Source organism: Sceloporus occidentalis, unplaced genomic scaffold (assembly GCF_023333645.1).
Source record: "Sceloporus occidentalis isolate IW3139 unplaced genomic scaffold, rSceOcc1.0.p SCAF_1, whole genome shotgun sequence".
Classification (NCBI taxonomy): domain Eukaryota; kingdom Metazoa; phylum Chordata; class Lepidosauria; order Squamata; family Phrynosomatidae; genus Sceloporus; species Sceloporus occidentalis.
The window spans coordinates 256,458,045-256,470,977 of record NW_028316981.1 but is presented as its reverse complement, the minus strand read 5'-3'; the positions used below and the strand labels follow the sequence as shown (position 1 = coordinate 256,470,977).

General features: G+C 37.1%; 1 protein-coding gene across 4 annotated transcripts in view; it reads right to left on the bottom strand.

Annotated features, from left to right (window-relative positions):
- Positions 1–12,933, bottom strand: part of EPB41L4A (erythrocyte membrane protein band 4.1 like 4A) — a 121,958-nt gene that overhangs the window by 4,518 nt on the left and 104,507 nt on the right. For 3 of the 4 annotated variants that reach the window (XM_089492281.1, XM_089492277.1, XM_089492287.1), the window contains exons 15-20: positions 12,460–12,543; positions 11,088–11,201; positions 10,503–10,580; positions 7,996–8,115; positions 1,205–1,252; positions 1,031–1,099 (exon numbers count right to left, since the gene is read on the bottom strand). In XM_089492281.1, the coding sequence (XP_089348407.1) occupies positions 1,031–1,099; positions 1,205–1,252; positions 7,996–8,115; positions 10,503–10,580; positions 11,088–11,201; positions 12,460–12,543 (513 nt within the window). Of the gene's footprint in view, positions 1–1,030; positions 1,100–1,204; positions 1,253–1,573; positions 1,642–7,995; positions 8,116–10,502; positions 10,581–11,087; positions 11,202–12,459; positions 12,544–12,933 lie in introns of those variants that run through there. The other variant, XR_016277429.1, reaches the window with a different exon arrangement.

Here is a 12,933-nt window from a genome sequence, read left to right as displayed (position 1 = left end):
TAACAAAATTAATTTCTTGACCTGACTAACACAAATAGGGGTGTGTGAATTCCATCCAAGAAAAGATTATCAATGTTTGTGTTTTAAATCCAGTGTTACAATTCTTTGTTTCTCCCTACTCAGTGATGTGGCAGAATCACATTGTGATGCACCATGTGATTTCACTTCTGTCAGAAGCACTTGCTCATATCACTACATGGAATTCCCAAGTGGCCAATTATTGGAACGAAACGGAAGCTTGATCTGAGAGGAGCATCAACTGTGTGCTTTGGCAACAGCTGGAAATGTGCTGAGGAAGCAGGGTCAAGTGTGTGTCAACCAGACACTTTAAACAATCAGAGTAAGAGAGGATTTTAAAGAGTTTATGAGAAAATGTGGCTTCACTGTGTTTCCTCCAAATCTCTAGGTTTTCAGCATCATTCAACATGATGTTGAGAAAACTGACATTAATGCCACTGAGCCAAAGGAGATGTTAGTAAAAATATTCATTGATATCTCTCTCTGAAATACATTATTTAATAAGGACAATATTAAAGCCAAAAGACCACAATGAATAATATAGTTTTGGCCACCCAGAAGGAAGATAATAGGATGAGGGGTGGGTAAAATATGGCCCATAGACCATGTACATCCTAGGTCTTTTCCTGTTATAAAAACAAAAATCCTCTCCTGAGCCTAGAACAGCCCAGAAGGAGCAAAAATGCCCTCACAGAGACACCCTGAGAGAGCTTGGGGGCAATTTGGGCAGGGGGCAAGAAGTATATGAATGGGGATGCAGCCCTCCAAAGCCTCTGGGGGGACAATTCGGCCTGCTAAACTCCAGCAGTTGTCCACTCTTCAACTACATGTTTAAATACAGAACTGACAGAAATCACAGTAGAAGGGAGTGAGATTTGATGCGAACAGCATAGCAAATGTCTGGATAAGGCGCATAGCAGAGATTTTAAAAGTTCTGTATCCAATGCACAACTCCTTACAAATTTAACTTTCTAGGAACAGAAATATCGTCAAAATGGGGAAAAAAACTTACTCTACTTTGGTATATGGAATCTCTCTTAATTGTTCCTCAGATAGGCCAGATGGATCCACAAGTTCTTTTCTGGAGAAAGATTAGAGATAAAAGATGTTACACAACCATATGCATTAAAAACACTGCTATATTATTTATTCAAAAATAGCTGCTCCTCTCTATAGAAATACTTACTGGATGTGTCTCCATAATTCTTCCTTTGCTTGCACATCTGGACTTCTCCTATTAAAAAATAAAATAAAATTTTCATCTCTAGTCCACTTTTGTCAATCAAAGTGGCTTACAACATGCAAACAAAAATGGATATCCTTGTCATGTGAATATCCCAGGTAAACACAGTATACTGTAATTCTGTCAACCACAAATACTGATTTAACTGGTAAACATTTGCACAAAAGCACAGTTTCCAATTTTCATGACATGTAAATGTCATCTTGGACTAAGTTCTGAGTGGAATCACAGTTTGTTTTCCAACAGTCTTCTGCAAAAGTACACATAGAAAATACAAAACAAATCTGTTTTAAGCTTTTGATGAAAACATACCAATTCAACTATTCTCTTCCTACTGCTGGTCACTGGAAAATGAATATTGCTTTGTGTGTTCGTTAGTTCTAAAGGAAAGGAGATTTGACGTGCAACTATAGTTCACATTTAGTCACCAATAAAGCGAACTTTTAAAAAAAGAATGCCACACACCCCCTCCATAGACATTATTGACACTAAAATCACAGAAAGATTACATGACATGCAAGACTCATGATTCATATTTCATCCCAAACCTGTCAAGGCCATTGATTTATGATGGTTTGTGTTATTGTGTCTTTCACTTTTCTCTCTCTTGCTCCTCACCTCTTTCTCTTTGCTTGTTCCTTTTTCCTCCTGAGTGCCTTTGCTGCCCTAAGGCAGAAAGCTCATGCATTAGTTAACAGTGGAGGGAGGGGGAAGATTTAATAGTATCTTTCAGCCCTTAATGCTAAGCTGTTTTCTTCTTTCATTAAGCCCCATTCACTCAAAACAACAGCTGAGAACTCTGCTCTTACCCCAAGGGACTGGCATCCCTTTCTGAATCTATAATAACCAGGCACCAGGGGACATGAAAGCAATTCATGCTTTTCAAGTAAGACCTGCATGAATGGCTTTGATAATGCTGATGTCCCATCTACCATAGCAAGGCAAACCCTGAGGTCAGTGCTTAGCTAGCTTTCGTATCCTCACATATCTGTGCTATATGCTAAATGAGGACAGACTAGTCCTTTTTGAAAAACCGAACTAAGATTCATAGTGTATTTGACTGTATAGATCACAAAAAGCTATGTTTGGTTCTAAAGGTTATGGGAGTGTCACTACATCTGATAGCTCTCATGAGAAATCTGTACTCAGGACAAGAGGCCACAGTTAGAACGGAATTCAGAGAAACAAATTGGTTCCCAATTGGCAAAGGGGTCAGGAAAGGATGCATTCTGTCACCATACTTGTTCAACTTGTATGCAAAAAACATGTAAGAATAGCAGGTTTATACTCAGAAGAAGAAAGAGTGAAAATAGGATGAAAGAACATCAACAGTCTCAGATATGCAAGCGATATCATATTACTAGCAGAAAACACCACAGACTTGGAAGTTACTCAAGAAGGTCAAAAATGACAGTGCAAAAGCAGGCTTAATGCTGAACATTAAAAAAAAATGACCACAGAAGAAATACATACATTCAACCCAGACAATGAGGAAATCAAAATAGCAAAAGAGTTCATGTACCTAGGATCAAACACTGATCAAAATGGAGACTGCGGCCAAGAAATAAGACAACGACTAGGGATGAGAAGGGCAGCTATGAAAGAACTACGAGTAGGTAAGATCCTAAAGAGTCAAGAAAGACAGGTACAACTGAGCACTAAAGTCAGAATAGTCCAAGCCATAGTATTTCCCCATCACCACGTATGGATGTGAGCGTTGGACAGTGAAAAAAAAGTTGTGGTGCTGGAGAAGAGTGCTAAAGATACCATAGACAGCCAAAAAGACAAACAAATGGGTTCTAGAACAGATCAAACCCGAAATCACCCTGGAAGCCAAATGATGAAACTGAGGCTGTCATGTTTTGGCCACATCATGAGAAGAGATGACACTCAAAAAGACATTGATGTAACAATTCTATAAGGTTTGTCAAGCAGAGAATGAGTGTGACCAGCCCATGAGGGGTTTTATATCTCAGTGGGAAACAGAACCAAAGTCTTCTAAGTTCTAGTCAATAACACTACACTACACTACACTGATTCTATGTAACCCAACTATCTATCTGTGGACATGGATATGGATGGATGGATGGATGGATGGATAGATAGATAGATAGATAGATAGATAGATAGATAGATAGATGATAGATAGGCAGGCAAAAGTATGCTGTTTGGCATTTCTAATACTAAAACATATTGCAAAAAACTGTGCTTGGATTCACTGATAGAGGTATAGTAAAAACCCAAATGTCTATGTGTGTGTGTGTGTCGGGGGGGGGGGGGGCAAGGAGAGATGATTTATACACCATGATATGTGCTATGAGTCCCGCCTACTTTATGAAGAGGCACAAACCGATATTTGACAGCAAGGATAAGAGCAAAGAAATCCATCCTTTAAGGTTTAGAAAGGTTTGGTTCTGCCTAACATTAAATTTTGCCTGTTCTTAAAAGTGCACTGAAAAATAGACTGTAGCTACTGTACAGATCCTAATAGCTTGAGCCATTCTATCAAAAGGTGTGAGTGACAGGAGTTTGAGCAATAGTTTCTGCTTTGCATTAGGATGTAATCCCAGTCCAACCTCCTGGTCTTAAAAGCATCCATCAGCATTCTTGTATCACCGCTTTACCCCTTCATTCTGTACAGACCAGATAAGCTGCACAAAAACTGACAAAGGAGCAGTGGGGCATTCCCAGTCCCTTGTGCTTAAACCTACCACAGCAACACAAGATTACTTGAACTGTCACAAAACCCTCAGAATAAATATGGCGCTTTTAAGACTGGATGGCCTCTCTACAGTTTTACACTTTTTATTAAACTGGCAGTTGAATTCAAGCACTAGCAAAGATAATTTGTTTGTTTTAAAAATCAATCTAAAAGTATCTGTCATTGTTTGAGAAATACAGTTTCTCAAGAGGATACTATATATTGAGCATGTTAATTACAAATAAGATTCTGCATCATAAGATGAGAACTCTACTGTAGTTAAATCTCACAATGTCATCATCTCCCCAAACCTACCTTTTCAGCCTAGCCATGTCCTAATCAAAGGGTTTCCAAGGGAGTGCAGATCAAGATGCTGGGAAATAATGTTAGGAGTGCTCTTCCAGTCACAGGAACCATTGAAAACAGGAAGCTGGTGATAACCCTTGGGGTCCTGAAGCCCAGGTATCATTTTCCTGCACCCAAACCACAGTACCTTGGAAGCCCTTCACTGGGGGCACTCTCAGGCTGAGATGGTAAGTTCTGAGGGTTACATTCAGTCATTAACAATCACAAATGTGAGTACGCAGTAGTCACAAAATTGTAAGTCCAGTTTACGATCTCATAACTCCCAAACAGGATGCCAGCCGTTATATTTAGTTTAGTCACTCTACCAACACATAGTAAAGGTTTACATATATAGATCTGATGTAGCAAACCACCCAAGCTGTATACCCAGCAAAACTCTCAAGAAGGATGTAGTTCTACTGCTCTGAATAATTTGTGCAATTCTGTACATGACATATTGTTCTCTGGAATAAAGCCAACATATGCTACTCTGGTTAAAGCCATTGCTCCACAATTATTTTCCTATGTATGGATGCCCCCAACTTCAACAGATTCTATTTAAAGTTTTAAAATTTTAAAACTGGCTGTATGATTGTCTACACATGTACTGGTGAAACAGTTTTACATGCAGAAGGTCTCATGTCATGTTTGGCTTTTTAAAAAAAAAAAAGCAAGGGACAGGAAGGACCTCTCTCTACCTGGGAATTGCTATAACACTTTTTTTTTAACATTATTTCATATATAAGCCCTATTCAGAGCTTCATTATATAATTAGACTGAACACAAGAGGTGTACCACCTTCATCATGATGTGCAGAGAGCAATCATTTGAAGAGGAGAGCCTATTGTTATTATCATCACCATCATCATCTTACCCACCTCTCCCTAAAGCTCGAGAAAGTGTAAAACATAGATTAAAATACATAGCAATGAGTGGAGACATTCCATACACTCAAGAACCATTGTAAATAAAGCTTCCAGATTCTGTGGGGTCCCTCTAAATGTAGCAGAGGCTCCTTCTTCACATTGCTGCTCTCCAAGTGAGGAGAGGGAAAAGGGGGGGGAGGCTACCATGCACCCCTTCTTGTTATGTTAATATTAACCATATCTAGAACCCCTGAAAAGGACTGTGGTCTTTTCCATCAATAAATCAACTGGAGACACTCTTTCTACTTATATTAATTTCTAAGAAAAAGAAAAGTCAGTAAGATAGCATTCTCCAGATCATCAGGCAAGTTGTGATGAAAAGAAGTCTAGGCAGAGGAAGATGAGGAAAATAAGAAATAGGAGGAAGGGTGATTTGATGGGAAAGCCAATTATCTGTCTGTCCAAACCTAATTTATAATATTCAGATTGTCCACAAGGGGGAGCCTCATTTAGGTTGCACATTTACTAAACAGAATTATTTTAAGTTGGCATTATGCTTTGCTTCAATTTCCTCAGAGGAAGAACAGTTTTACTCTACACTTATCAGAATGGCTAAACTGCATTTGCTTTTGATTATCTAAAAGCACTGTAGTCCTCAAATACAAATGTATGGCTGCATCCACACTGCAAAAGTAATGCAATTTGACACCACTTTAACTGCCATGGCTCAATGCCTTGGAATTCTGGGAACTGTAGTTTTGTGAGACATTTTGCCTTCTCTGTCATAGAGCTCTGATGTCACAGCAAACTACGGTTCCCAGAATTCCACAGCATTGAGTCACAGTAGTTAAAATGGTGACAAACTGTACTATTTCTGCAGTGTGGATGCAGCCTATGACACTCTCTAGCTTATGCTCATTCTTTGTATTCAGAACTTCAAATAAGATGACAGCTGGAAATTCTATGGTATGCATATATGCATATTAAAATTCTCAAAAGATAAGTATGCATTGGAACATGGGTATCGAGGCTAAGAATGTAGCGGGACGTGTATTAATTTCAAAATTCAAATACAGCCTTCTCACTAAACTATAATCCTAACTAGAGAATAAATCAACACTTATATCACTCCTTTGATTTAACGGGTCTACAAAATTAGTTCTAGATTATGCAATTGCTTTTCACATTTCCTCCTGCAATTACTTCATCGTAGAAAAGGCCAATTTACATAAAGCCATTTTTGGTTTAAATCCTGAGCATAAGATAGCAGATAGGGAATGAAGTATTTAAAGATATATCTAGGCTTAGGAAGTGGCACTCTGAGGTCTTGCTGAACTAGATGTCAACAAGCCCTCAGTTCTGTCCTTCCATCTGTAACTTTGGAACCATTCATCATATTTTTCCACATGCTGCTTTCCTATTAGCTTTGTTCCAACCAACAAGTATCTAAAATTCTCAAAAGATGAAACAATTTTAATATATTTAGATTACATAAGGCAAACATGAACATCAGGGAAAATACACTAGATCTGTCTCCAGATTGAACATAAGTCAGTTTTAAAAATTCATTGCCTTTTTTATTTCATTGAATAACGGAAGCTTGAAAATGGAAGGAAAGAGTAGATTCCCTGGAAAATAATACCAGCTCATTGTTTTAGATAACAGCAAGTGTGGACTTTGCAGTTTATTTAGGCAGGTATATTTTCTTCAGTAGGTAGCAGGAAGCTCAATATATTAAGTTCCAACTGCTTGTGGGAGACAGCTGTTTGATGGATTTGGAAGAATGTGATTGCACTGATAAAAAACAGAGCTTTGAAAAATTAATGTATTTTTACTATAACTCCCAGAATCTCCAGCCAGCATGCTGCCTGAAGGATACTGGTAACTATAGTTTAAAAAAACTTTTCCAAGTCTTTTCCAGAAAGTAATATGCAGAGATGACACTTCTTGCACACCATCTTCAGCTTCAAAACTGCACTCCTGCCAGCCCACCATAGTCAGGCTTATGGGAATGCTAGGAAAAAAGACCTATGTTTTGTTCCTCAGAAAAATTGCACTAGTAGCAAGCAGGGGAGAACAAGGCTGGCAGGGAGGTGAGAAAGCAGGAAGGTCTAGGTATCTTTCATGTGATCTGCAACAGATCGCATGAAAGGACTGCATGCATTCTGCTCAAATCTGCATCGGACTTATGCATCTGACAATGTTTTAACACTGTTGGATTTGGGCGTTTTACGGATTTTGGATATTGGCTTATACAAAATGAGATATCTTGGAGATGAGACCCAACTCTAAACATGAAAATAATTAATATTTCGTATATGCCTTATAAACAAAGCCTGAAGTCAGCCCTCTGTATCCATAGATTATTTACTGGCAGATTCAAGCATTCATGGCTTGAAACTATTTTTTAAAAGTATAAATTCCAAATAGATTTCGCCATTTCATATAAGGAACACTATTTTCCTATGCCACTGTATTTAGCAGGACTTGAGCATCCACAGATTTTGGTAACCATGGGGAGTCCCGGAACCAAACCCAGAAGATAACAAGGGCCCACTGTAGTTTTATACACAAGATTTTTTGAATAATTTTGTGTGTGAAACAAATTTTGTGTACACTGAACCATCAGAAAGCAAGGGTGTCACCATCTCAGACATCCATGTAGACGATTCTAAATATTCAGATTTCTGAATACTAAATAAGGGAGACTCAACCTGTATAACAGAAGATATAATTTTCTGCTTAAACTAAGAATTGTCAGAGTATCATTTTTAGAAGTCATAATTATAGATTTTTTTTAAAAAATAGCAGAATTAACATACGATCTAGATCTATGTTTTGATCGCCGGTGATTGGGATCTGATTGATTTTTCTCCTTTTGCCTTCTCAAAACTGCTTCCCACTGAGGACCTGAATCAACCATGTCATTCTCCTGCCGTAATCTGTGGAAAGATTAACATGCTAAGAGTGAACACCTGAAGGATCACATTTTTAACAAATTGACATCATTGTGAGAAAGCACATTACATTTCACTTCCGTGTAACACTTCTAAAATATTACTCGCTTTTCCCACATGCTAATAAAAGCTAGAAGATAGAGAGAAAAGCATTTGGAAGAATAATTCATTTGAGTTTATGTACCTACATCCCACTGATTTCAGTAGAAGATATTTAAGCACAGATTTTTTTTAATGTTTGTACAGTCAGCCCTTCTTATACACAGATTTTTTATACACGGATTCAAGCATCCACATTTTGAAAATGTTCAAAAAAAATATAAATTTCAAATATCAAACCTTGCTTTTCCATTTTTATGAGGAACACCATTTTGCTATGTCATTAAATTTAATGGGACTTGAGTATCCACGGATTTTGTTATCCACGGGGGATCTTGGAACCAAACCCCAGTGTATAACAAGGGTCCACTGTATATATAACATGAGATTATTGTGACACCTAGCCTGATATTCATCAGCATCCAACTGTGTGAGTCTAATGAAAGAAACTGCTTGTGTCCAAGCATGTGATGGTTCCTCCTTCTCTCCACAGTCTTCTGTACACCCTCCAAACCTGTTTCTGCAGACTAGGCTTTGGTGCAGATTTGGGGAGGTTAGATGGGAACAACAACAAAAAAGGTCTGTCAGACTAAATCTTGTCCACCATCCTATCCAGCACTGACATCCAAGGTCTCACATTTAACAACTTATTAATTTCACTGCAGTACAAGGGCAAAGTGTTTTCAGAGAAAATTTTGTTATAGTGAAAGATAATATAGAACCATCCCATATTAATAAGTCAAAGCCTTAATGAAGTAACAGCAATACAGGACCATTTGTCTCTTTTAAGAAGTCTGAAAAAGCAAGTACTGAGGGTTCAAACATATACTGCATGAACAGTTAGATTCAATGTGTAAATAAGGGTCACCAAGGAAGACCATCATGAATGAGGCTGGATTTAAATCACTGGTTAACAAACCTGTAAAACTATTTATAGCTCTAGATATAGTTCTAAATATAGCATACTGCCATATCAATCTTAGTAAGTAATTTTTTTAAAAAAATCCCAAATACCTATAAATTTATTATAGGAATAGGATTTCTAACATTGGATACAAGAGTTTTATTCCATAATTCCATATATCTATTTGATACATTGCAGAGAAATTGCATGCTCTTAATACTAGTTTGTTATTTACTAGCTTCAGGACCAGCTCATTTCTATTATGATGTTTTGAAATGCCAAACACTCTTTCCTGTGATAACAGATCAACAGGATAATTGATTCATATTGTTTGAAGGATATGATAAAATAATCTATTTTCTACCAGCCAAATGGCACCATCTGCATACCCAAAGGTTTGCCACAAATCACCCTACACAATCCAGACCACAGTGTGAAATAAGTGGAATGGTATTTACAGAGCAAACAGAGACATTACTCAAAGAAGCAGCACTGAGGACTAACATAAAAGTTCCCCAAAGGTCTCTAACCAGTTTGATCGGGGTAAAATTATTTTTCCAACCCATACATCCATCAGTCACAGCTTTAGTAGAATAAATTTCCTAAGTAGTATTAGGAACAGTTTATCAGATGCATTATCTGCCATCATTGGCAGTCTTCCTAATAATCCAGGGCAAATGGGAGCAATTGGGAATAAAGTAACAGTCAAATACTAAATTGATCTGAATTACCTGTTAGACATTCCTGCATGCACTCAGGCAAGCATGCATGACCACACATGATCCCATTCAAACTATTCAACTTATCACTGGAGCTGGAGCATGCTGCAGTTTTATGTCCAACAGATTCAAGTCTTTCGCAATGGATTTTTGTAAAATGAAAGCCAAGACACAAAAGCTTAAGTTTTTCTTCCCTATTGTTAAATGCTTGACTATGAAATATTTGTCTTTAGCATAAGGAACCAACATGGCACAGTGATTTGAATGGTGGACTAAGACTCCAGGAGACCAGGGTTTGAATCCCCACTTGGACATGGAAACCTACTGGGTGATCATATTTTCTCAGCCTCAGAGGAAAGCAATGACAAGCAACCTCTGACTGAATTTTGCCAAGAGAACCTAAGATAGTCTGAATCTGACTCAAAGGCACATAACAAGTGTAGCAGCAAAAATAAGAAAAAAATCTTGTGCAAGGCAGGAAAGAGAAATCAAATGTTTACAAACATTATAAAGGAAAAAACCTGTTAACTATTATAATCCAAATAATAATTCAGGTATAAACTACATGAACATATTTCTGCTTAAATATTGTAGGCTGTAAATTAAGCTAGGCACTCTCTTTTTAGTACTTGCAGGATTTTTTTAATCACCTGTGTCTTTTCTTCCGATGTTCTCTGTTAGAGTTTTCCGATTCACTACCACTGCTGGTATTACAACGGGATCGTGATCTAAAAAAGAAAAGGCCAAAATAATTTTGGCAAAAAGCTGAACATATCTAATCAATACAGACAAATCAGAAAACAATGGTAAAGTTTTAGTATACAGTAGATCAATCAATTTCAGTCCTACTCTTATGTTATCCTGATCCTAATATCCTTTTACAGATAGGCAAGCACTTTAAACACACTTTTCTTTATGGCTCCCTCTAATAATGAACACAAGTTGTTAAGTGCCACAACCAATGAAGCCACAAGAAGGAAGTAATTAACATGCTTAAGAAAACACTGGGGTCTGCAGAAGGACAAAACATCTTGCAGGAGGAAAAAAGAAAACCAAAGATAGTCCAATGACCCTTGTGTAGCCACAAAATGTTGAGCATCAGTTGGGAAAAAACTCAAAAACGTAAGAAAGAGTAAATGATCAGCTGGCTGGCAAGAACCCTGAACTGGAAAGCAAGTAGACAACACTGAAACATATTGTTGCTGTTCTATTATTATGAGCATCCAATTTCTTACCTTCTTCTAAGTGGCTGCCCAGGTTCATTTTCACTTCCACCTGAAGGATGTCTTCGTCGTGAATAAGGAAATTTGGGTGATCTGTTGCGATCACTAGGAGAATTATATAGTCCACTAGGGTCAAATAAAAGTAAGAGTAAACTAGTGAAACATAATTTCACATCTCATGTTGGTAAGTCATTTAAAATAAAAAACAACCCTGTTATTTAGTTAACAGTAAAAGTGATTTTTTTTATGTGGAGAGGTATATAATTTATAAGGTGATAAAATATGGTCTATCTGAGACTGAAAACACAATTGCTTTTGGGATACAAAAACTTTTTTAGGCAAAGAGCAATCACACACAAATCTTCAGAAAGAATAATTATATGACATTAAAAATATTTCCATTGATACAACTGCTATAAGAATTCACAGAGCAGAATATAAAATCAATAGCCCTTGAACAGGAGACTTATGTCATCAAGAATCCCTGTGCTGTTGTTTTCAAATATATGTTTTCCTCACAGCATTAGTGAAAACAAGCTCCTGCACGCTACACCAAAGTAGAAAATGCAGCATCTTAGGATATTAGAATTTTAGTTACGCATAGGATTAAAGTCATTAATTTGTACACATCCTTTGCTCATGCAGATATTTTTCATTTCAGCATTAATGCTAGCAACCATTCACAGTTCAATATGGGGAAAAACAAGTGAGAACATGAACTAATATTTTGAAAGGAGTCATTTTCTAGGCTCAAGTATTTAATACATGTGCTCTAGTTTGTCTCTTTATTTTAAAAATATATAATCACTAAATATTAAAAAAATTAAAACTGTATAATAGTTTATAAATTGAATTTTAATAAACAAAAAGGTTTGTTCTACACCAATATATAATATGCATATCAGTATATTAAGAGTTCATTTGAAGCATTCACTAAAATAAAGAACTACCAGTTGTGGGGGAAAAGCAGAGGAGTAGATCTGAACTGTCCCCATCACCCACAGAAAACACCAGACGTGTGTGTGTGTTGTGTGTTGACATTTGTGCTCTTTCTCCTATATAAACAGAATATATAGAGAGAGGAGGGCAGAGAGAGAGAGAGAGCTGTTAATGACGTAATATCTTCAGTGATATTAACTGCATCCTTCAGGACAAAATTGGGAGATCTGTTGGTTTTCTTGGAAATAAATCCCATTATTTATGATGCACTCCATATTGTTGCACACAAAGTTGGTGAAGGGTATAGAGGAAGAGGCACACTTTGCCCTACACACACATACACACTCCATATTTGGAAACACAAGAGAATTCATGGGGAGGGAAGAGACAGATCACTTGCTTATTGCACCATATCATGTTTTCAAAGCAACACATTGCTGAATACCTCTGTGGGCAGTTTTCTTCCCATGGTGCACTGTTTTTGCTTCTTTGGGTTTCTGGACTACTTTCATTTCTTGACTTTTTAAAACTGATAAACATGGGAAAATAAAAAGATAGGTTTTTTAAAAAGGCAATTAAACATCTAGATGTTTTTACACCCTGCTCTCTACACATTCTTTCTATACAATTTGCTTAGGGTATATGTTCTTTGCAATTACTTTAAACTGGGAAAGAAATCATCAGTATCTACCCTCTACAACCTATCTTGTCCATCTTATATACAGAAACAAAAGTGTGCTTCCCTCTGGACCCCCTGTTCATGAGACAGTGTTCATGCTCCATTCCAATATTTTCATACATCCACATGGTGACATAACATACACATACACATCAAGACATGTTCACAGTTATGTTACTGATTATCAGATTTCTTCCTCCAGGGAAACATCATGTGGTTTTGGCCTAGCTTTTTATGGTA